Raw genomic sequence first — 26,287 nt, forward strand, 5'->3', positions numbered from 1 at the left:
CACCAGCAGCAGCACCCAGGATGGACGGAAGGAGGAAAGGAGTAACCCGGGGAGGAAGAGAGGACAGAAAGGAGGGATGAAACTGGCCTCTTCCACTTGGAGAAGGGGTGTGTGTGGAGGCAGAGGAGGAGAGGTGGAGATAAGTGGACAGGAGGGAGGCTAAGAGGAGGGGAAAGATGGGGAGGAAGAGGCCCCTGTGCTATCCGGAGCTGTCTGTGTCTGTCTGTATGTCTGTTCTCACACAGTCGAAATCAATTTGCCATCAGGACTGTCACTGTGGAACAAAGAGAGAAGGAAGCTTGCCAGGTCGGACACACTCAGAGAGAAATGGAGAAAGACAAGACAGGCACAAGGAGGCAGGGTAGAGTTTAGGAGAAGTGTAGGTAGGTGGGATCAAGAAATCTACTTTGCCCCACCTACAACTACAACTCCAAACACACCTGCCGTGATCAGGAAGATTGGACTTCCAATTCCCTCATCAACACTGTTTTTTTTTTTTAATCCAGATAAGCCGGTTGGATATTATTGCCCATCCACATAAACAGACTTGAGCCAATGTTTTCCTCTGTCGCTCACTGAATGGTAGATAAAGCCTATACGTTACTGTTGATGAGAAAATCATCAAGTCATCTCCTTAGCTGGAGGGATGTAGTAATTAGTCTTAGATTAGTCTGTTGGGGTGAATACACCCTGCAGGACAGTGTTGTCTCAAAATACTGATTCAGAAAGAAAAAAAACACATTCAGAGCAGACAAGAGTATGTAAAACAGCTTGGCACTGGTGCCCAAAGCTCCAGGCTGACAAGCAGTGATGACTGAGATGAGGTCAGCATGATGTCTACTGTCACAACATGTATTCCACCAGACACCAATACGAGTGCATTTACACTCTAGTCCATTTCTCTCGCTCACACACAGCGTCTCTCCCACAAATACACACATATACAAATATATAAACACACACACACACACACACACACACACACACACACACACGTACACACGGATGTACTCCCTGATTGGACAGAAACAGGGCACAGCATAATTCCTAACGCTAACCTCAAACAACCCTAGTGACTCAGCAAGGACTTGATAGGATTACAGTTCAAATATACTGGGCCAAGAGCACTCTGACAATAAACTGAGACACTCAGCCCGCTATACTGCATTCATTACTTTAAAGAGCTATTAAAAAAGTAAAATAAGCAAGAGCAAAGAGGAAAAGACAGAGGACACAGTAAAAAAATATATATATATTCAAAGGAAACACTGTGCATATCTGATGAGGTGGGGATTTTAACACTACAGCAAAATGAAATTCATTGCTTGAGCTTAATTAGAATCCTCATTAGTCCTACATCATTTAGTTGATGGAAAGGAAATCAATGGCCAACTATTTTGATCATTGATTAATTGTCTAATTCATTTATCGAGCAAAAAAAACCCAAACATTCTTTGGTTACGGCTTCTAAGATGTGAGGATTTGCTGCTTCTCACTTTTTTATATCCTTATAAATTTAATATTTTGGGGTTTTGGACTGTTGGTCAGACAAAACAATCTGAAGACGACTCAACAGGATTGTGATTGACTTTAGTTAAGATTTTCTGACATTTAAGGATTAATTGAAAAAAAATAAATAAAAGACAGCAATCAAGAATAAAAATACTCCAGCCCTACTCTACTCATACTATATAAATGTGTACTTTGTTTTTGACACTGCGTGGAACTGTAATAGGTTTGCCTCAGTGTTAACAAAATGCAGGAGTCTAACAAGGTGTCCCAAATCCATACGCCATACTTACTGCATACAATATGTATTCAACTGTCATTATATATTCTTTCTGCAGCTAGGTACAATATCAAAGTACTTCCATATTTTGTGCTAGCATAAAATGATGCAATCAGACATCAATCCAATTGGCACTTTGAGATGTCACTGCCAGTTGAATTTCACTGAGAGAAAGCTACAAAATAATTTATTGAGATTTCATTTGCATCTTTCTCAAGCTGTCTAATCACCATCTACAATTAATTTTATTTTCTGCAGCTGTGGGTAACTAGTCCATGTTCTTTGTGCATTGCATTATGACAATTATTACAATGGTGTGCATCAACAGCGCACTAACAAATCAAGCATTTTTCAGTATGCATACTGACTTTTTTGTGTATACTACATCCTGCTAAGAATTTTGTATGGAGCATTTAATTGGGACATAGCACATGTTTAGCCATTGCCTTGCTGTCTCTATCTGAGTGTTCAAGCATGTTGTAGCTCAGGTGAAAGGGACTGGCTCTCGTGCCTTTGTCTTGTGATAGAGCACACCTTTCATTACACTTTCCAAGTCAAATGATTCAGATGTCAGCAGCAGTCATATTATTACTTAAAAGGAAGGTCAGAAAAGGCACTTACCTTGTGGCAAAGCGACCATCATAATCCTCAATAGCAGGCTGAAAAAGATCAAAAATAACATTTTTCACTTTGTGTGCATAGATACCTTGGATTGAAGTATGTGCTATACTTAGAAACATACACTAGGTGGAAGCAGAAACTAAGCAGAAGTCTGCTTTTCAGTTACTGCAGGATTACTCATATTCAATTATGCAACATAAAACTTAACCAGATGGGGGCTACAAATTAACTGAGCGAGTGTAACAAGTGTAAAATTGTATTGTTCACAGATACTACACATGTCAAATTGTACCTACCTGTGTGCCAAAGCCTGCCATGCTGTAGGGGCGTGGGCGGGACTGTGCTAGGCTCTGTGCCAGCAGTCGGGCGGTCAGGCCGTAGTCAGGGGTGGGCAGTGATGCATCACTCTCCAACAAGTTCCCTGTGCTGCTACTTTTCCCATGATGCAGGCTGGGACAGGGAGAAAATAAAGGCCTCAGACTTACACTCATTTAGGCTCATTTAGCTGACATGACGTATGATTGAGAACTGCTACATACTTCACTCTGAGCTTCTCATTGTCACTCTCAGGCAGCACACGTGTATAGGAGAAGGGGAACCAGCCACGCCTGAGAAAAGAGAAGACCTTGTTAAACTTAAACTCTACATTCACTGTACTTAAACACTGGAAACATATTTATCCAAAGACACAGTAGGGATTCAGGCAAAATAGAATAAATTAATATATTACTTACATTTTGTTCTTCTCGTTCTCCCCATAGTGCCAACCGTCGCGAGCTTCAGGCACTAGAAGGGTGATGACATCTCCCTCGGAGAAGCTGAGCAGGGTGCTGTTATCACCCGCGGCGTGGGAGAAGATGGCCTGGACACGAGAGCGCCCGTTCTTTTCCAGGCCTGCTGCCATGGAGCTAGACCTGGGCAGGGTCCGTGTCTCTCCTTAGGAGTTTTGTAGACAGAGATAATAGTCAGAGACATAATATTCAGTCCCAGAGTCATAAATGCTCTAAATAACTGGAGTCTGCAGTGACAACTAAAGGTAACATTTATGTCTTTCTCTATGTCTTTCTTCCTGTAATGCTACTGTTTCTCATTAAATTCAAGCAGCGTTTGGATTATCTTCTTACCCACGGGGTTCTTATTCTTGGCGGGGGCAGGCCTGCGGACAGGGAGGGTGTTGGAGTAGACATCGCTGACCTGTCTCTGAGGCTGAGCCTGGGACGGGCCCTGCGCCTGGGTCTGAGGAGACGAAGGCCTGACTTGAGACACAGACATATTTCCTCCATCCGTCCAATATTCCTCACCGTGGACTCCTGTTGTCCCATTGACCATGGACATACCATCAGGGCCCATCAGCCTCTGGAATGAACCAGCGGACATATGGATTCATGAGTAAACAGAGCTGATGTGATATATTATGATTTACATATGCTGCATTTCTATTAATTCACACTGATTAAAAAAAAGATAAACTATAACTTTGAGTTGACTTTGAAGAAATGTCAATTAAGAGTTCACCCGAGTCTAATCTGTCTGACTAGACTGAGATGAGTCATTTGTTCTGGTTTATTTTGGTCATCTGTATGAAGCAGTAATATACAAACTATGAGAAAAAGAAAAGACACAAAAGACAAATATGAAGCCTTGCATCTCCTAAACTCACCGCTGGGTGTCCGAGGCCACTGCCCATGAAGACAGCCAGCTCTGGAGGCACAGGAAGAGGCTGGGCTCCGGGGATGGGGTCTGAGATGACCAGGTTGGATTTGGAGGTATGCAGGGGGCTTGTGCCCCCAAGTGCGGCAGAGCCCATCTGCTGGGCCAGCAACATGGCCCTCTCTGGCAGCTTGTTGGGATCTGAACAGGCTTGCTGCCACACTGGAATCTTCTGGGTCAGAAGGTCTTTACCCTGCAAGGAGCAAGGACAGATTTGAGAAACAAAACAAAAAATAAATACAAACAGACACTATGCAGTATTACTGTCGGAGAAGTGAGTTTTTGATACAGCTGTAATGTGACAAGGGAAAAAAAGCATGAAGAATTTTCTTTGATATACCTTCAATAGCTCTCTATTCTGTAAAAAAACATTTAGTCCTCAAAGGTTTTTCCTTACTGTGTATCCTTGACCACTGCCCTTTGCACAACTATGATAATGTGCTGCGTGGGTGAGGCAGTGGGACAGGATAACATATAACCAAGCTGCCCACTGCAGTAACTCACAGCCTGTGGACATTGTTGTTCTTTCTACAAATATAGAGATAGAGTTTAATGGACAGAATGATTGTACAGTATACATGCGCACACACACACACACACACACACACACACACACATACAAAACACAGACAATTTTGTCCTTTTGTATGTGTTAATTTGTAGCTCTCTCCATCTATTTCTGTCTCCATCCCTCTCTCTCTCTCTCTCACACACACACACACACACACACACACACACACACACACACACACACACACACACACACACACACACAGATCTTGCACTCAGACAAACACACAGTAGGAACCCTCTGGGAGAGGGTTCTTCAGTTTGTTGAAGGTGAACTCTTCCCACGCACACCCCCATCCTGATTAATGACTAGACTCCATGTTGAAAAAGGATGCAGCCACGCAGTACACACACACACACACACACACACACACACACACACACACACACACACACAGAGAGAGTCCTCCTCTAGCCACATCTTCAGGCTGACAGTTCACGCCCACCAGTAATCCCAGCAGACTGATGTACTCTATTACCCAATAATTTGATATTCTCGAGTACTGGATAGGCGTACATGTGTAGTACACAAAGAGACAGACAAACCACAACAAACATTTCCTATGAAAAAAATACATTTGACTAAATAACGCTCCATAAACTTTGATGGTATGATATAGGGTGAATCTGGTTTCAAAGGTTCTTTGCTACAAATGTCAGCAGCAATGTGAAAATAACAAGGACCTGTCACAAAATGTTTCAGCGACTGTTGTTGTAAACAATATGGATAAGAAACAGTTAGCAATTCACGTCCTGTTCAGCGCACTGTGCTTTGATTTCTATCCATCTTGCTCCAGATTCAGCATTTTGATACCTTTTCCTATCAAGTTCCTTTTATGAACTGAGAGAGCGAGGCAGTTTGCTACACAAAAAGGTGGCCAGACGCTTGAAGGTGCAATGATGGATTACAGCTTCAGATATGCCTGTCAGCTGGGCATTGTCTACAGTCTTAATGAATTTTTAAAAGGTCTCTATGAGCGGTCAAAGCTAATGTGACTTTGAATTATATATCTGCTAGTATGCGCTTTTTGCTGAACAATGGTCTAGAGCAGGTGAGTTTCAAATAAAATGGACATGACAGATGGAGAGTAGTCGGCTAAAGTCAACACAAAAGCACAGAAGGAAAAAGTTCAGTCTTGTAAACTGACCTATGTTGTCCAGCTCTGCACATTCATTTTGAACATAATAGACAGAAAATATGTACAAAGACTAAAAACACTCATGACAGACTAAGCTTGGTTAGTAACTGAGGTTATGTCCAGCAACAAAGCTCCACTGTGAACTGTAAATATGTCCTGATCCTATGATATTCATGTCTGTCTTTATCATTCTAGGATAGTAGGAGATTTTTTTTTATTTTTATCCTCTTGGTGGTGAAGTGACCCTTACCTTGCCATGGTATGCACTGCTGTTCTTGGCCACAGCACACTGGCGGTCCACCAGAAAGCAGTACCTGCGACGCTCCTCAGACAAGGCTGTTTTGTATCCCTCAGCGATGAAGGTATCCAGCTCAGTCTGCTTACTGCTGATGGTCTCCACAAACTAAAGGGGAACATACAATAACACAGGTCCACTTTTATACACAATATCTACAGAGTTGTCCAATTTGTCCAATTATCGCTCATAGAGCTTCTTGCTGAGACAGTGAGAAAGACATTTTGGTTATTGGTGCACAGTAGGTCCTTCATATCTTAGGAAAAAATGTCAAAGGACACTTTTTACATTTAGCAGGTGAGGCCAATGGACAGAAGTTCTTATATAGACTTATAACTTGAACTTATAACTAAAAACACCCTGTTGCAAATTCACACAACACATTCACAACTGAATGGCACTCAGTACAGCACAGTCTTGTACTATCAATCACTGCATAGCTCCACTGGAGCAATAAGGGGGTTAAGTGTACCTTTGCAGTAACAGTAGTGCAAGAAGAGAGCCTTAGTCAGTAACTTTCTCTGGACAGACTTTCACTGCCAAGTGCTCCAGAGGCAAGGCAATCATGAATGACGATCCCACAGGGTGGAGAAGGAACTGCTCACTAAGACCCGCTAATCCATTTTACATGTTGGACAATAACAACAGCTAACAATAACAGCTGTGTTAATGTGTGTATAAGAGTGAGTAACAGTGACAGAAAGAGAGCGAGATCCAGTGCTGTCAGTTTGTCTTAGCATGAGCTCTCTAAAAACGGGAAATGTCAGTGGGAACTGTCTCACTGAGTTCACCAACAACACACGCATGCACACATAACGGTCAGCGCAGTGGTGAGAAGCTACAGGGAGTCCTGTTTTGAAGAGGAAATGACATTTACTGTAGGTGTTTTTTAATGAGTGTGTGCATTCACTGTATTTACAAAAGCAGAGTTTGAATGTTGGTAGATGCTCACTGAAAGTTTTAGTTAGTGTCTTAAAGTAGGCCAACTGAACTGAGACCAGCTTCATGGCTTTGATACTGTGACATCTGCTGATAAATACTGACCCAGAAGAGTGTATATTCACTTGGATTTGTTTGATTTGGCATTTGGTTTGAATTTCATTGAGGGGTATGCTTCTCATTTATAACCTGAAGCAAATAAGCATGCACACAATTCTATGTTGGTACACAAATAATGCTGGCTTTTTAGTCTCTGTGGGAGAAAAGAGAAACATAAACTGTAGTGTTGGGTGAATTGTTGTTGCTGTGGTGTGATTAATAGTTCAGCTTTTCCCAGAGCATTAGATACGATTTCAGGAGGTTTCACATTATATTCCACAAATACTGATGAAAACACTAACGAAGTATCTAAAGTTGGAGTACCTCCCTGCGGCCAAATGTAAAATACTGTGGTGCCACCACATAGTTCAGATGCATTTCATTTAGTACCACCAGAGAACACTACTTCCTCACTGCCAACAGCCCCGAGGTTACTTCATTGGAATTTCAAGAGTGGGGGAATATTTCAAGTGGTTAAATGATACTGAACACAAACAATTTGAGGAAAGGCCTTCTGCTTATTGTACCAACCAAGCACTGGAAGAAATCTACCTAAATTATTACACAAATCCACTGAGACAAGTTGTCAAGTCAAGCAAGAGAAGGATGAAAGGATGATAATAGGTTTGGGCGGTATCTATTTGTTCATACCTTCCTGACATTTCACTGGGGTATACAGTATATGTATGTATGACATTGTCTAGCTTACAGTGCTGTGTGTGTAATATGCAGTTAGCCTACTTAGACGAATCTTGCTCGGTTTAAATACTTATGGCCCATAGAATAATGACGAGATATGAAATAAGTGCCCTTATTCCATAGATTCTTACTGGAGGATGTGATGACACTTGTTGCTGTGGCGGATACTGACACATCAGTGGGCTGAATGGAGATGATGTGCGGATGGTGGTGGCATACTGGCAGTTGAATAATATCATGTGGCTAAGTCATCTCAAGATAAAGTTATATGTGGTATTTGGGACTAAACCCAAAATACTAATACAAATATGGCAGTCGCCATCTTTGTCAGCTCAGCTGCCTGTTCCACCAGTAGAGACTGACCTCTGGTGGCGCGTGCTGTGCACTACAATACGCCTCAATAAAGGATCTCTGTATCACTTTAATAGAAGGAAGAGCGTCTGTATTTTTGACAGTATTGAAAATCATACCTTCGGGATTTCTTAATACCTTGGTACACTGTAATACACTGATACCGCCCAAGCCTAGGTGTTAAATCCCCTTTTCTCCAGAGAGCAACCTGACCTTATTCTGTTCTTTCTGTACACCTTAAGCTCAAATTAAGAGCTTTGAAACTGGTTCAGTTAGTTCTATTTCTTTCAAGGCACAGCATTCAGTTAAAGACCTGAGCATTGCCTCAATGCGGTGGGTTGGGAAGGGAGGAGCAAAGTCATGCTACTGTAGATATGCCACCGGAGCTGCCAAGTTGAAATCTTTTTTCCGCCCCTTGTCATTTTCTCTCCTGTGTAAAAGTTAAAGATAGTGATTTTGTTTTGGTATGAGTCATACCCCATACTGCAGAGAAAGAATAAAGAAAGAAGGGAGAAATATGCCATGGTGAGAAAATGTCTAGCAAGCGCACACACACAAACACGCACGCACACACACTCCGGCAATAACATTTGTGAATGGGTCTTACATCAAGGAAGCAACATAACAACCATTTAAAGATCACAGCCAACTTGGCTGCTCCTTCTCTCTCTAAGTCTCTCTGGTGGAGTGACCCTTCTGTTTTCTTGCAGCCTCTGACTCACAGTCTGCTGGCCTCTCTAGCACTTCTAAGCAGAGCTAATAGGAGCGGCTCAACCAGTGTGCCCTCTCCTCTTGTCAAATCCACATGGCCCAATTCTCTAACCATTTAAAAAGGTCACCAAAGTAACCCAAGACAATGAGTGCAGTGGGAAAAGCCAAGGCAGACACCAGCCACTATTATAACCGAGTGACCTCAGGTTACATCACAGCTAGAATGACTTGTTTTACAAAGGTTATGAATATAAATGAAACCTGCATCAGACCTAAAGAGAACAGCATCACCGCCTTTTTGTGAGTATCCCTTTACGTTGACATATTCAGGGCAACATCTTAATAAACCAACAAAGTATGCACTATTTATCGCACTTCCCACCAACACTGTTTCCAGTAATTGCAAGTACTGGGAAAGAAGGGATTCACACCCTTAAAAAGGCAAAAACATAGGATTCACAACAACAAAGCTGTTTATATTCTCTTTCATTCCTGTGGGGATTCAGAAGCTTTTCCCTGCACAGTAAAAAGCTGCTTAGATCTGCTAATCTGTTCCTTCATCATCAGCACTCTTTGGAATCAGAAGAATTGTATTGTAATGCTCCAGGGCACAACAGAAAACACCTACACCTACAGTGCATGCATGAATATACTGCATGTGTGTGTTTGTCATTGCTCATCTCCTACACTTGCACGTCAATAACACCTTTTTTCTGCATCTGTATGAATGCATGCATCTGATTCCAACTTTTCAATTTTTATGACATCAAGCTGAAGAAACTGAACTTATCAGACAGCTTGTGACATTAATACAGAATCCTGAACTCCATTTCTTTCTCTCTGTCTGGACTCTTATTAACAGCCTATGCAGTGTAAAGGAGTTTGTCTAGATGAAAACTCTTTCTACGGTACCTTGGTCCACTCCACTGAACTACATAATGAGCTGATTAGCATTTTGGCAGGGGCTTTGCCCATTGATGAGATGGCACAGTGAAAGTGTCTGCAGACAAGAGAGAATAGGGAGGGGGAGGACAGATAGGCAAAGAGACAGACAGAGAAGTGGGAGAGACAACAGCAAAAAGTGAGAGAGAGAGGGAGGGAGGGAGGGAGAGAGAGAGAGAGAGAGAGAGAGAAGGAGGGAGAGAGCGATGAGGCTCTCAATGAGATGCGGTCGCCATCTGTGTCTGCTGCCAGACTGCGTTCAGACATCCTTTACTTTTTAATGAAAAGAGAGAAGATTAAAAAAAAAAAAAAACTTAGTGCTTCTCATCTGCTAAAATAACACAGATGTGGTGGGAGAGGATGAAATCTTGAGCAACTTTTACTTGCCTCCTAGCACCCATTCTGGTCCGCATAAATTAAACTTAACACTTTTAGGCTAGATATTTGTAATCAGTCACTATCTAAGCATTTCTAGGTGGACGAGCATCATTGTGGAGCGCAGGTCTTGTGAGAGTGCAGAGGTCTCTCCCTATCTGCGTTTCGTCTTCCCCCGGGGGGGGAATCCAGCACAAACGGGTTGACTTTTCTCCCACACGCCCACAGCTATGATATGATCAGTGAAAGTGAGCAGGCAGAAAAAATGAGAAAGGGGGATTAATTTTTCTTTTCCCTGCTAACTGACTGTACGTTATGAGTCCAGAGCCTGATGAGCTTGTTCCTCTGCACAGATGGGCTCAATTGATGAGTCATACAGACTCTGCAAACGTGTGAAGTAATTCTACTACTCTGGATGTCCAATATGCACCAATTTAAAAATGTTGGGTTTTTTGTCATGCTATTGGTTGGGCCTAAGAATGGTGATGTCGATCCCTCCATCTACTCTTGTCCACAGCAAGACATTGTATTATATCAACTAATAGTGTGGTATCCTAGTCCCCAGAAGTTAAAGCCTAAAGCTTTTGGTGAACCCTTGACTTCTGTCTGGTGCTACCATCAGTTAATAATATCTCAGCCCTTCAGTCATGCCACTGTATCTTGAAACCTTATGACAGCAGTCATAAGGATATATGTCTAAGGTTATTCTATGAAATCTTCTGTTAACATTAATGGCTCCTAGAGGATGAATGCTGGTGATTTTAGTAACTCTCTGACCCTCATAGGCCAAATCATAAATTTTAACATATGAAATACAAAAATGCCAAGATTATCAAGAAATGCCAAGAATATGAATCTTTCCTTTGTGGACACTGTATGAGCTTTCCTCTTGCACCATTAGGACAAAAATTTAAATATTGTAAACAAGGCCTTTCATTGTTTTTCATATCCCCAATCTTCAAATTAGTCCCACTACTCATAAGGCTCTTTTGTGGTATAATAAACATTACCACCTCTAGGGGCCCTAATCAGGCTTTAGACTTGTAAGTTGAGTTATTTAAAATATTCCTGTTTATGTCCTACTAGTTTTAAAAAAATATGATGCCTGCATTCCTGTTTCTGTTCATCAAATTGTGCTTAATGTGATACTAGAAAACAAAGAGAGGTCTAATTATCCAAAACATGAGGCATGATTAGACAGACAGGTACAGTATGTGTAACAACTTTCCATTCTTGACTGAGATTTTTCTGGTTTAGTGCATTCAAACACCCCTTCCAAACAATTCCATGCAAAACTAGGCCACTGCACACACACACTGCAGACTTTGATGCCTTCAGATGACACTTTATCTCCACATGGCACCCCTGACACGGTGGAACAAACTCAATATGACACCGCAGTCAGATCAATCCAGCACTGCCATAACCATCTCAGCACAAAATGCACGCATGTGTGTTTGTATGTTAACTCTGGAAAGAGGAGGTGTGTAAGGAGCGAAGTTTTTGTACCTAATGAACTCTACAAAATATTCAGCAGTAAGTGTTGATAGACACATGTTTCTGGTGCAGCTATCGATCTGATTCTGTCATTGCCCGACTTCACAGCCACACCAAGAGCAGCTCAGTAATTACCCTGCAAGCCTTGACCTGTTTGAGATTTTTTCCTCCATCCCTCCAGGCAGTCAGACTTCCAGTTTCCAGTGAAACCCATGTGAAGGAGCAGCAGTCACACTGATGCCATTTTCTGCTGTGTCATTTTTCACAGTTTGACAGTAACGCTGGCTACAGAACTAAACAAAGACACAACACCACAGCGAAGGCCTACAATAGGGGGGGTTAACACAGATGGTGTATTTGCAGACCCACGTGTGTGTGTGTGTCTATGTAGACAGAGTACACTGTGGCTACTTCCCCTGGCAAGTAGGCACTGAAGTGATGGAAAACTAAATGTGAAAGATAAGTAATTATGTTATGTCTAACGCTGAAGGGCTGATGCGTGCATTAAACTAATTTCAACTCATCAAAATTCATTACACTTAAGCTGCTCTGTCAGAGGTTGCTTTGCTATGGAAATAATCCCATAAATGATGACTCCAAAAGCAAACACTGCTTTGATCCCCCAGTCGGTCAGGTGACTGTTTTCGGTTTGACACATAACCTTTTTGACAGGTTTGAAATGTTGGCTGTCTAGATTCCTGGAAACGGAAGAGTGTGGCAAAAAAATCTTGTTCTCGATTAAAAAAAAAAAAAAAAAATGTCATCAAACATTTCATCCACACGTTACAGTAGTTACACAAGCATGCACTTGAATTGGGTTTGCTCAATTGCACACATGACATGTTCATACAAAGCTCTCCTTCAAACCTTCACAAAAATGTCAATATTAACACTTACAGCAGAATGCTATAATAAACAACTGCGAGTAAAGTTAGTTAAGAAGACTTAATATAACACTTAAATACTGACAAAACAATAATTACTCTTCTATTTATGTAACCAAACTCTCTGATATTAAAACAGTTGCAAATAACAGCATTCTGCAGTGAGGTTTTATTTTGAACTGTCATAATATCTTTAGAAGTTGGCCATCTAATCCACTCCTCTTTGGATAATTGAGTCAGCTATTTTGTGGTGTATATTTTTACTCATTCTATTAAAACCCTTTTAAAACCCTTATATTTTCCTCGTGTGTGTCTGTGTGCTTGCCGCATGTGTGTAGATGCACTAAAGATCAGCCGGGGCACACGATTCATAATCAAACCTCCACTATTTGCCCTCCCACTCAGGGCATTTCGTCGCCACTGCCTCCACCCCCATCCTCGCTGTTTTGTGCATTTTACTTTACTTTATGAAGAATAAAGTCATTATTTTGCAAGACTCATGAATCCAACAGTCACCCACATGCATACAAACTCAAACTAAAATTAAGTGCAGCATTGCTACAAAACTTGAGAGTCTTATATTTTCTCAGTTTTGTGTCCTATGATTTTGGACCTTTTTCACAGCAGACATTTTGACATGAAAGCAGGAAAAGCACAAGTATGATTAATGACGTTAATGATGGCTGGATCCCATTTCGCTTTTTTCTAAATTCATGACCCTTGTATTGATGATGATGCATGATGGTTCACCAGTAAGGCCTCATTGGACACCTAAATGGAACTAAGCCACCGTTAATGATTTTCCTGCTATGATGCGTCAAAATATCTGCTGCGAAAAAGGTCAATTTTTCCAAACTGATGGTCATCTGAAGCATCTTCCTTCTAATCACTGCATAATTCTGAGTCCTAAAGTCATAATAGGCTCCGTGCAAAACCCCAGCAAGAGGCTCACCTGCATCTCCTTCTCTCCGTACTTGGAGGGGTTCTTGCTGCCCTGGCTCTTCCTGCGCAGTTTCTTCAGTTCAGCCTGGCACTTCTCCAGACTCTCCCCTTTGCTTTTGTGTTCCATCTGGTATTTCTTCAGGGCAGCCTACATGGGGCAACAGGCAGTGCACAAGAACAAAATTAGACCTCTTGTGGGACCACAAATTAAAAAAGCCAGGGTGAATACATAACAGCGTTGCCAGTACTTTTTCAAAAACTTTTTAAACTAATTTCCAAGCTTACAAACATTCACTTGATTCAATTATCTTCACTGTACTATGGAAATTACCTTGCAGAGTGTTGAACCTTGCTTGCTATCTAGGATTTTACCTTCATTACTGTTGTGTGGTACTTCAGATGCGAGCAGGGATTGTTTTGAACTCCTTGTGGAGCGCTATGACATCCGAGAGCAGTCTTTTTAATGAAAGGAACAAGCAGATTCAGATGATCCTTTACAGGCGTAATGTTTGCTTATTATTTCTCTTCTAGGTTTGATTATGCAGCAACACATCTCATGATTGTGCCTCTTAAAACATCCACCGTAACTGATAACTAATTTCAAGCAGGTTTCAAGTAGATTTCGGTGTAATAAACAGAAATCAGTGGCAGCCTGGAAAGTTAAAACAAATGTGTTTTTGTAGAACGAGCAAAACGACCGGCCTTGTCCTTTTTACATCCAAAATTAATTTAATTCATTTAATTTGCTTATTTAATTATTTATTTATTGAGAAAAACAGCTTTGTTTCCGTGCTGTACTAGCTCTGTTGCTATAGTAACTGTGTCTGGTGTGACAAAGCTCATGTGGTTTCAGTATGAGGCGAAATTGGCGGAGGAGAGCTCATGCATGAGGGTTCAACACCCACATTTGCATACTGTAAGACATTTAGGATGAAGGTATCCCTCTAGGTATTGTTTGGCTGAAAAAGGAGCAGAAAAGAAGCCGGAAGACTGACACTGACCAGACTGAACTTCACTGGAAGACTAACAGTATGACATACTGTGTGGATTTCATAACAGAGGAGGGTTGTATAAGCTCTGTAGGCCTGAGCTACACTGGAAACCTCTTCTAGCTACCTCACAGAGTTTTCCAAGGATTAACTGTGTTTAGCTTTCTCAATCACTGAGTGTAGCCAATGTTTTTTCTTAATTTTATCTACTGTTAATCAATTTTCCAAGTCACAAACTTTCATTTGTTCAATATATTTCAACACAAAATCGACAAAACATTCCTTTACACAGGTGTCGTCTTTGTAACCAAATAACAATGACTCAACAATAACAATGAATCCTCTCATAGTCTTCAAGGTAAAGCAGCACAACCAATATGGCTTTCTCTGCTATTCATATCTACAATTTAATTCCCAGAAATGGAGTTTCCCCAGTTGAAAATCAGCAGCATATCACAATAATGGCTAAGAGAAGACAATATTGGCTACTGTGAAAAGTTTGCCTCTAGTTTGTGGGGTCATATTAGGTAAACAAGATAATATCCCAAGTATCTGCCTCACTGAGCTGGAATGCTGCTTCTAATTAACAGAGCAAAAGCCTGTTGACTTTTGTTGCCAGTGCCCGTATCCACAACTCTCAATCACTGGCTGCTACTGCAGACAGATAACAGCTTGATTCAATCTGATTAGAAACAGAGTGGACAGTGGATGAACTTTGGTACACTTGGAGAATCTGACCCTTATCTGTAAAGGCCGATCTGCCAGAAATCCTTCTCTTCGTTGCTAATCTATGTGCTGTTTTTGTAATTTAGGTTTATGCCTAAATTCTGGCCTCAGTGAATGACTGATGAGTGTTGTAAAACCCCGGGTAAGCCATTATGTGAGACAAAAGAAGAGAGATAAGAGACAGAGGGAGAACAGAGAGAGATGCACTGCTGGGAATAGAGGAACACACACACACACACACACACACTTCAGTCTTGGAAAACAGAAAGCTTTGAACAGAGTCAAAATTTCAGATGATTAATTCACAAAGTCTGAAGCAAAATGATTGCTATTATCACTGCGGCAGATCTGTAGGAAATTCATTATAAGTAATGGATGTTAAAACCTCAGGGATATGCTGAGATAAAAATGTCTGAAATGGTTGATGCATCAGAACTAATGTAGGAGGCTTGTTGAGGCTTGGAGAATATTCTTGCGTGAAACATTTCCATACATTTTCCACTTCAATTTAGACAGCAAACACAAATTTGGCAGATGTGTAGAGTCAAAAGATTACTTGGAGATCAGGTAGAGAGAAACACTCACGACTTTCATTTGAACTAAACCTGACACAGGATCGGATATTAGTGATAAGTCCCTCTGTTAACTTAACACGCATAAGTGACTCATAAACAACCTTCTGTCCATTTAATATTAAAACCAATATTGTATCACGTGTGTGTGTGTGAGTAGCTGTGCCGCAGCAGTGCCGTTCTACACTGAGGCTGCAACCCACTCATTCTAAAGATATCACATGTAGACCAGCTCCATAGTGCTTACACACACACCAGGAGGGGTTTATTATAATCAGTCTACCCTTGACGGGTGAGTAGACATGAAATGTTATTTCAAAGCATCTCTTTTCACAGACGCATCCTCTCTAATTGTCTTAGAGACAGACTCTGATCGAGATGTTAAAACACAGCTTCACCTCCATCTCTGTTATCACTTCAGTCAAATTAAGCCGTAATAGATCTGACGTAACATAACATAAAGTACTAAAACATGGAGCGCACTTATTGGATCGTGGCTGGCTTTGGGAGAGCGAGCCAATCAGATACTCACAGTCAGATAACGAGCATCCAGGTCCACCTTCTTCTCCAGCTCAGAGAGAAGCTCATTGTGGAAGGATTTCAACTGGAGAGAAAGCACAAAAACAGTTAAATAACAGTAATGAAAGATATGTCAATGACAAAATCATAGATGCTGCATGTAGATACAGAGGGTTCCACGTTAACTTGTGTACAATAGACCAATAAGCAATTAAATTACATATGCTATCCTCATTGAATCAGTTACTGAATAAATGTTTACCGACAAAGTCCTGGCCTGTGAAGCCTCTCTCAGTTTGCAAATCAGAGTCACTGTTACTGATTCAGTGCTATCTGACACAATATTTAGTCACTAGATTGTAAACTGACCTGCCTGGAGAGCCAGCAAGATATTTTAAATATCTGGTTACTTTAACTTCTATAAATGTATTGTTAGCTATAACATCAGTTATGCAACAACAGTTTACCATGATCCTTCCTCTGTTGGTATTGTTTTATTTCCCTTTGGTCAGAAAATGTTCTTAATGCATAGATTTTTTTTTTTTTTCCAAATGAACTGAATGGAAAATCTAAATTTAAGTTAAGTGGTCTTTATGTGTAACAACAATATATGTGTCTACATTTATTACATTAATCTTCAATCTTGAATTGGCTAACTCAGACTGATGAGGCATCACATTGTGCAGAGTGAGAACTATGAATCTTTTTTGAGGAATTTGACACGTGCTGGATGAGATAACTCTGGCAGTGCCAGTGTGGAGAACAGGAATGATTATGTACATAGGGGCAGTGAATATAAGATGGAAGTAAAATTAAGAAAGACTTGAAAAAAAACAATGAACATATCCTTTAGAGGCTGCTTAAATGAAGGGGGAACACACAATAATGAACTTGATGCCAACTGTGGATAACGCAGCAAACAAGCATATTTCCCAGGATGCCCCACTCTTCAATTAACTCACTTTCATCCCCAGCCACCATCTGTGTTAGGCATAAGGGTTTATACGAACTCAGCATGTCTGTTCATTCAATATGAGTTCATGTTCATTTAATTGCCGTGTATCCATTGCACTGCCCACAGGGCTTCGAGAGCTCAGAGACAAAACTGTGGGACTGCAGCTAACAATTATTTTCATTATTGATGGATCTGTAGATTATTTTGTAGATTCATCAATTAGTTGTTTGGTCTATAAAAAGCAAGAAAATGGTGATAAATGCCCAAGATGCAACCTCAGTTGTCTTGGTTTATCTTAATCAACAGTCCACAACCCAAAGATATTCAGTTTACTATCATAGAGGACTAAATAAACCAAAAAATATTCATATTTAAGAAGCTGGAATAAGAACATTTTTGTATTAATGGACTGTCAGAATGGTTGGGGTTTAATTTTCTGTTGATCGACTAATTGTTGCAGCTCTACAAAACTGTGTTACAACTGCTCAGGAGCATTATGGAAGCACAGCCATATCGCCAAACTTAAATGTAACACTGTTAAAATAGCTTACCTCAACAATAAGCTTTTTCAACGTTACATTATACAGACCTTTTACATAGCCTGAGTTTTATGGGGAGTGCTGTAGTGTCAAATAACAGAGCTAAAAACCCTTTGAGCTCAGAATACCAACCATCTCCTCTAGCTGCACTTGAATCTGTCTGTGGACCTCAGCCATCTGGAACAGCACATCCCCTGCACAGAGAGAAAGAGGGAGACGAGGAGAAAACACATGAACAACACTCAGCGGCACAAGCATCTCTAGAGCAGAGAAAAAGAGAGGAGAAAGGTAGGAAACTAGGAGAGGAAAAGAAGAAACACGGGAAGCATAAAAGAGAAAGAGAGAGTCCCAGCGTGCAGAGCTCATGCAGAAATACAAGACACACAAACATACAGGACAAGTGACTTGTAACTAGGACAGTGAAGAACATGATGGAAGTTGGTTTTTGGTACAAGATAACAGAACACAGAGAAAATGAAACAATAACAAGTAAATGGTAAGTAGGAAAAATGAAATGAAGTGAAAAACAAAAAACAAGCTGAAGGAGGCAAAATGCTTAAAATCAAATTCTGGTTCTTCAAGCGTGTAAGTACTGATGTCTCGTGGAGATCAAACATATTGCCTTTCTTTCTTTGATTAATCTAAACGTCAGGCAATGAGATTTCTAAGAAAAAAAAAGAAAAAAAAAAACACCTCAAAGAAAGGTTAAAGTCTCCACACAAAAAAAAGGAGTAGAAAAAGAAAAAAATAACCAAAAGGGAGGGTATAAAGAAGGTCATGCAGCTACCGTAGTGAGAGTTTTTTATTTTCATATACCTACAGGCTGCCTCTTCTGAATGTGCAGTGCATTGTCAAGAAAAGGAACACAAAGAGCTACATTGAGCGAAGGACACATATACATTGAGACCTGGTGGAAAGACAGTGTGACACCTACAGAAAAATGAGACACACACAGATTTCCCAGACCAAAAGGTCCAAAGCCCTTTAGTCTTAGCCGTATAAAACATATGAGATGATTGCTATTGATTACATTCAATTATTCACATTTCCATTAAATATGAATTACTATGTATTGATGGGTTTTTTTGGCACCCCTGTCAATTTGTGCCCTCTGGAAGCAATTTTGATACAGGGTATGTCACCTCTGGTGTGTAAAACAAACATCAAAAACTTCAGTAAGTAAGGAAGAGAAGTTCAGTAAGTGACCACTGATACGAAGTTAAACAGAATTGTGACAGGTCATATTTTGGTGTCATTAATTATGAGGTTTATTACATTTTAGTAAATGAAGAACTGAATGAATTAGAAGAAGTGGACCACTCTCAAACACAGGACTGAACTGTGGTCAAATATAATCTATTACAGTTTCCCTACAGACCTTTTGAAAAACAAGCATTTGTGGCTGGGCAGGAGCTACATACTGAGGCGTAGCACATCATACTGTTGCACGCTTCACCTAGTGGTGTGAGCATAACAACCTTCATCTAAATGTCAGGAAAACAAAAAGAAATAGTAATAGGTACCCTGTCAATTCAGCTCCCCATCCTCATCAATAACGAAACAGTTGAAATGGTTGATAGCTTCAAATGTCTCGGACTCACACTGGACAATGAACTCAATTTCGACCAGCATACAAAGGACTAACAGCCATCCATAAACCTGAAGGACGCGATGTCGCCCCCCCCCCCTCCATCTCCTCCTACTGTTGTACCAAAGTATTGTTCGATCCATTCTGCTCTACTGCTCCACCAGTTTCTCCAAAATGGTTTCTGTCACAAACCAGGTCAAACTCACACGCATTACCAACACTGCTGCCAAAATAATAGGTCTCCCTACACCCAACCTCTCAGAGCTCAATTGTAAGGCCATCACCAGCATTGCAGATACAACAGCACAGGACATTACACACATACTCAATTCACTATACTGCCCTCTGGGCACAGGTACAGGTCCCTGAGGTGCACAAGGGATTTGGCAAAAGCCAGGTACCCGTAGCCTTAGCAGCCCTAAACAGTGTGACTCACTGAGGGAACTACCAGTTTTGTTTTCATGTTGTTTTGCTTGTTGCTGTTGTGTTGTATTTCATGTATTTCCGTCTGTCATTGTTGTGTGATGATGTGTGGAAAGTGTGATGCTGATTTTCCCTGTGATGTACGGTGCTATAAAGAGGAATTTCCCCCAAGGGGCAATAAAGGTTAACTAATATTTGTTTCTTCTCGTTTCACACTCCCCTGCTGTGTCGTCCTTTGAAAGCTGGAATGTAAGAGAGAACATCTCAACCTATCTCCAAATACTTCATGAGTGAAACCAGAACTAACTGTTGAAGTGCTTTCAGTTCCAAACTTTTAGTCTTCACTAAAGAGCGTTGGAGTGGTTTCCCATCTCAACAGACAGCACGTATGATGTAAATTGCTGACAGACAGACAACACTGAAGTGACTGTGATGGAGTTGACTTTAACTTCTCAAAAGTTAAAAAAAAAAAGGACATAAAAGCAGTGAAGCTGGTTGGTGCTTTAGAGAGTATGGAAGAGGGGAAAGCAATATGTAATTAACATTGTATAAAAGATGTTAAATAAGTTTAAACAATGGAGTACTTTGACATTTTTGTAGTGAAGTCAAACAGTAAATTATAAATAATAATATAATTATTCTTTTTTTTTTTATTGTAAATTCCTAAAGAGCCAATGATATCAAAAACTTTGGACAATCATGGACATTATAAAGCAGTGACTTAACTATTAAGACTAATATAAATAATGACTTTTACTACTTTGTAAAAATCTATTTTAACCATCTTGTTGACGTGTTCATGGTGTGTAGGGCTACATCCAAAATAGTGTTTCTTTTTTATTTTTAATCACAAGCTAAATTCAGTGCACTCGCTGCCCTTACAACCTGATAAGCTCATCCCTGTATGCCAATGACAACCAGGCCTTTTGCCCATGTGCAACCTGTCTGCTGATCTTGTGTCTCACAGGAGCAGAGAAGCAGGCCAAAGCATCCTGTCAGTTCCCAGCAGGCCTGCTAAGCAGCTTACAGATACTCATCCCTGATCACAGCCCTTCAGGCTCAGAGAACCCCGGCATTCTGTTGGCGGCCTTAACTAGCTGGATCAATTAACAAATGAGCAGCCATCACTATACCGCACACACGCACATACACACACACACACACACACACACACGTGAAGTAAACTGGCAGTAGGACAGGGTGTTTGCAAGTAGCCAGAAAGGTAAAGAATGAATCAATCTGTGAGAGATCTCATCTTGTCATCTGCAGTTTCATTACTGCAGAATGTACGATGCCAAAGCACAGGGAGGGAAAAAAAAAAAAAAAAAAAATCACACTTTGGCAATGCAAATAGTTACCATGGCAACTTCGATACCATATCGCACAACAACAGTAACGGAAAATTGGACTGAAACCTTCAGGGGCATTTAACAGCAGAGAATTCAATCAAGAATCAATAAAAAGGCATAATGAGGAAAATTTAAATGTGTTTTGCAACATTATTGTTTCATAAAGGAAATATCTGCCAGGCATGACACAACCTGTGAGACTTAGCGTAAGAGCTTCTAGCCTGACGAGGATATCCGCATACCAGCTAAAAGCGACGTGACAGACAGGTCTATAGTCACGGTGACAAGCTTATGAACAAGAGCAGAAACACGCACTCTCTTACACACACAGATACACATAAGTACACACCAGTAAATAAACCCCCAAAGGTTTGTCATTATTGTATCAATATTTCCCAGCTCGCTTCAACCGCGCCTGTGTTCCTGGCTGAGAGAAAACAATAGTTCCTTTGTGGGGAGGTGAGCTCAGGTTGATCTGCACCTGCAGCTCAGCAACAAGCAGCCACACGCCTGCAAGCTTACTGAGTCAGAAAAGGAAGCACGGACGCAGGACTTAGGTGCATATGAACAGACTGTCCCCTGAAATATGACATCAGCCTGTGTAGTTGTATCGACTGCTTGTGTAACAGCAGAGATTGGTACACCCACACAGGTAGAGAAAGAGAGACAAAAAGAGAGAATAAGAGAATGTGGGCTATGGAGCAGCAAAAAAATAAAAAATAAAAAATTAAAAAAAGTGGAAGTTTGCTGTGTTGAACAGAGAGAACAAGAGAGACAGAGATGGAGGGAGGGAGAGAATGGAGGTGGATGGAGAGACACTGAATCACTGGTGAAGGTCAAGCCGGATTCACTACAGGTTGTCATGGAAGCAGGATAATGCTAGGGTCGTTGCTATGGGAGAAGTTGCAAGATGAGGGGCAGCGGCTGAGAAGTGTTGTGTTAAAAAATGCTGCTCAAAAGATCTCCACCCTTACTATCAGCTATCATTACATCAGCCTCTACACTTCCCTAGGGAGGAAAGCAGAGTGAGTCCCATCTCGGTAATCTGTGTACAATAAGTGTGTGTGTGTGTGTGTGTGTGTGTGTGTGTGTGTGTGTGTGACTAAAAGTGATGTTAAAGCCTGCCTACCTGGCATGCTAAGTCACAAGGGAGACAAACAAGTGGGCAAGAATAATGGGGCAGCGGGATAATGTGCGAGACATAGATAATAGCTGAGAGTCTGGGTGGCCGCGTGAGTGTGTAGGTGGATGCGTTTGTGTACACATGTGCAAGTATAATTCTCGGTGAAAAAAACACAACATTTAAACACAGTTAATCTGAAATTTGAGGGCAGCTTTTCCTTACAGTTTATCCTCTCTCTCCCTCACACACACACACACTTTGTGAAATGGATGATAAACCCAGTTTGAACTGTTCTCCCACTTTACTCATTCATGTCTCAAAGAAGAGAACTATTGACTGCATATATGACATGTTGCTAAAATTGGAAGCCCAGCCATCACAGCTGTTCAACCTACTAGCCTAATATAAGTTTGTCCAGCAATGGTGTCATGCATTTAGGCCAAAATGAAGACTTACCAGGAGAAATAAAACAGAAGTGGGCCAAAGAGTAGTTTCAAGTAATCTTGACATTTAGTCTAAGAAGGTCTCAGGTACAGCAGGTTGTCACGCATTGTCTACTGGATAACACTGTATGTAGCAAATTCAAACCATCTGGTATTAGAGAAACAACATCTTTGCCTCGTTTTAAGCATCTGTTCCACTAGCCTTGACCACATATCTTCAGACAAAATATTTTTAATGATCATTTTTTTTTCTTAAAAAAGAAAAAACAAAACAAAGCATGATAGTGCAGTTTTCTGTAAAGATATCTGTAAGATAAAAGGATTGTTTCAGGGGCTAAAAATTGGGTCTTAGCCAATGGCTCTCAAAGCCTCACTAGCATTGCAGTTTTTGAATGATTAGGTGTTTAAACTTGATAAAACTTGACAGTAAGTTACACAAAATACTACTGTCCAGAAGTAGCTACTAAAATATTTTAGAATAAGGACAGAAAGCCCAAGTATCAGCTTTTAACTTTAGTTATAATCATGACAAAAGAAACCAAATTGGAAGAAGGGTGAGACTTTGGTTATCTATTAGGCTAAAGCTATCAAAAAGCAAACATTTTATAATGTGTCTGGTCTCCAATCCATTAATTCCTGCTATTATTAGGCATAGTTTAATCATTTTCATCATGTTGCTGAGGTCATGAGATGTACAGTTACTCTGGCAGCGCAAGGGTAGTGACACCCCATGAAAATAACTTAATGACAATAAAACCTGACCTTACAGTCATGAAATATCAACGTATCATTCATCTATTCCATTGTCTACCCTGATTAAAAAAAAACAAAAAACCTTCTACAGCAAGAGGTTAATAACAGAAACCTGTGCAAGTCTGCAAAAAGCAATCATGTGACACGACTTAAACCCTTATTAGAAAAAAAAAAACGTATGTCCCCTGAGAGAAACTTTGATTACTGCACAAAACCCCTTTTTGATAACATATCTGCTTTCCCTTGTCGCTGACAGCATCAGTGATGAATTACAAGCAGTGTGATTGATTTGACAAGCTTGGGAGAAATGTGGAGGGAGAAAGGGGGGCGAATAATAAAGAAAGTCAAATAATGGCAAGATAAGTAAAAAGAAAAACAACAGGAACAGTTACTATGACTGTGACGCATGGATTATGAGTGTTTGTGGGCGGTTAAGTATGGAATTCTTTAAAAACATCTGAGGTGTTTTTGTCTCTTCCCTGTTTGAAACAAAAGTTTTTTCAAAGAATCAAAGTATGAAGTTCAAAGTAAAGAAAGCTTTACATGAAAGTGAAACGGATTTTGTTCTGGGGCAGATGGGGAGAGCAACAGCTAGGAAGGCAAAAAGTGGAGTTATAGGGAAAAATCCCCTGAGAATGCAGTAATAACAAGTGATACCTCAGTGTAACAGAGAAGAGACTCATGAACTCACACAACATTTTAAGCCTAAATGCCGTTTTCCCCAAAGCTGTGAAGCAGAGCTCTTTCAACTTGAATGGAGGCACCAAAAACAGCATAGTCATGCAGCTACCTGTTGAGGTATGGAGATTCAAGGAGGGGATGAGTGAAAACCCCAACTGTGCTGTTTGACTGTGTGTGTGTGTGTTATTTTATCCAGCCTACGAAAACCAGGGTCAGTAAGGGTCTCCAAACACAGACAGAGTATTCATGTTTGAACATGCACTAGTGTGGGTAAATGGTAGAATGGCTACTTCAGTTTCAAAAGTGTGTATGGTTGATCTGTCTCTCTCTTTCTCTCTCTCTTAAGGAAAGACCTTTCAAACCGTTTTCTAAGTCTGTATTTTGCCATCAAGCAGAATCCTTACAAATCAGGACACATATCATATAAAATATTTACCAGGACTGAGAACTCAAACTATTCTCTCTATCAATTGATGCATTTGTAATTATTTACTACTGAAAAACGCCTTTAGGCATAACTGCATTGTGTTACTGTATATAATGAGCCTGTCTTTAAATATCACAATTCATGTCAGAACTGTACAATTCAGCAATAAAGTCATATCAATATTGCATAGACCTTAAACTGTGCAGTATATGCATGCATGCACTCTGATACCAGCATGCAGGTATGCACTGATATTTTGATAATTATAAATTTAAAAGTAGGCAAAGGGATGCTGAAAGTGCAGAAAACATTGCTGCTGCAACTTACTATTACATTTGAGTTTAGATCCACACACACACACACACACAGATCATATGAGCAAAGGATACAAAAGACAGAGCATTTGATGCCTGATATTATAAAATCACGACATTTCTATGATCAGTTCTCACTCCTCTCATTTCCACTACAGAGATGACTTCCAAATACTTCAGGTTATCTTGCATAATCATCCCCCAGACAATATCTAAAGCCCGCACACAAACAAAATGCAGATTTGCATACATCATAATACCAAGTCACCCAAAACGTGGGCATACTGGTTTGATCACACTTGCACATTAGTATGGCACTGACTGTGTAGCTTTGTGTCGTTGTATACCACCCTAACCTGTGCAGAGTGTAAGTACATCAATTATGCTGACAAGTCCGCACAGGTGAGCAAGTGTGTGTTCTTATCTAAAGGAAACAGAGAGAAATGAGTCTGTGCGGTCTTGTCCGTGTCCATCCCAGCTGTATCTAAGCTAACCTTCAGCATCTCCCTGGCACGAACAAATGAAGGGCAATGCGAAAGATGGAGAGTGTGGGGGCCACTGGCTTCCCATCATGCAGTGCGTGTCTCAGAAATAGAGCAGGAAAAGGCAGGGACCCCTGGGATGGTGGCACAGAGCTAAGAAAAGAGCTCTTCTGCTCTCATTTAAACAGGGACAGGTGCTGGAGGAGGAGAGAGGTAGGCCAGACTAAAGACTGAGAGACAGAGAAGGGAAACAGAAAATAGAGAGAGAGAGCTGCATGTATACAGTATGTGTACTCATTCAAATATAGCATGTCACGGTTAACGCTTCAACCGCCACTGCTAACCTCTGCTCTTAACAGCAGACACGCCATTTAGCCTTTTAGATGGCATCCATTTACTTGCAGAATGCAGAGCACGTATGTCCCAGATCCATTAACCTAAAAAAGACAATTCTGCCACGTCAGTTTGCAGCCTCATTTTCCTTTTTTTTTTTTCCTTCAGGTAATTATGGAGGGCTATGGGCCTTCTCCCCAGTAGAAAGCTATGAAATCCATTGGTTGACTACAGTTTAATTTGGCCTCTTTTTTTTTTTCTCTAATGCATGTAATTTCCCAAAAGACATGTCATTGTGCTGAATCATACATGAATGTTATTACAACATGTCAATTAGCAAGGTGACAGAAGTTGATAAGTGGGGTGAAAGATATTTGATTTCCTCTGGCTGGGGAGGCTGAACTGTAAGTACTTCACATTCCGGTCCAGGTTCTTGAAGAGTGACTAATCAGCCAAGTGGCCAAGAGGGAGTTTATTTCATTGTTAACCAGAGGATGGGATGAAGGAA

The 26,287-nt window shown here is 40.7% G+C and overlaps 1 protein-coding gene across 5 annotated transcripts in view; it reads right to left on the reverse strand.

The window, feature by feature from the left end:
* Nucleotides 1-26,287, reverse strand: part of baiap2a (BAR/IMD domain containing adaptor protein 2a) — a 53,441-nt gene that overhangs the window by 5,616 nt on the left and 21,538 nt on the right. For 4 of the 5 annotated variants that reach the window (XM_044330617.1, XM_044330620.1, XM_044330618.1 and 1 more), the window contains exons 4-13: nucleotides 17,996-18,057; nucleotides 16,383-16,454; nucleotides 13,574-13,711; nucleotides 6,080-6,232; nucleotides 4,071-4,313; nucleotides 3,535-3,766; nucleotides 3,145-3,346; nucleotides 2,950-3,018; nucleotides 2,707-2,860; nucleotides 2,411-2,448 (exon numbers count right to left, since the gene is read on the reverse strand). In XM_044330617.1, coding sequence (XP_044186552.1) covers nucleotides 2,411-2,448; nucleotides 2,707-2,860; nucleotides 2,950-3,018; nucleotides 3,145-3,346; nucleotides 3,535-3,766; nucleotides 4,071-4,313; nucleotides 6,080-6,232; nucleotides 13,574-13,711; nucleotides 16,383-16,454; nucleotides 17,996-18,057 — 1,363 coding nt within the window. Of the gene's footprint in view, nucleotides 1-2; nucleotides 275-2,410; nucleotides 2,449-2,706; nucleotides 2,861-2,949; nucleotides 3,019-3,144; nucleotides 3,347-3,534; nucleotides 3,767-4,070; nucleotides 4,314-6,079; nucleotides 6,233-13,573; nucleotides 13,712-16,382; nucleotides 16,455-17,995; nucleotides 18,058-26,287 lie in introns of those variants that run through there. The other variant, XM_044330619.1, reaches the window with a different exon arrangement.

The sequence above is a fragment of the Thunnus albacares genome, chromosome 17, assembly GCF_914725855.1.
Source record: "Thunnus albacares chromosome 17, fThuAlb1.1, whole genome shotgun sequence".
Classification (NCBI taxonomy): Eukaryota; Metazoa; Chordata; class Actinopteri; order Scombriformes; family Scombridae; genus Thunnus; species Thunnus albacares.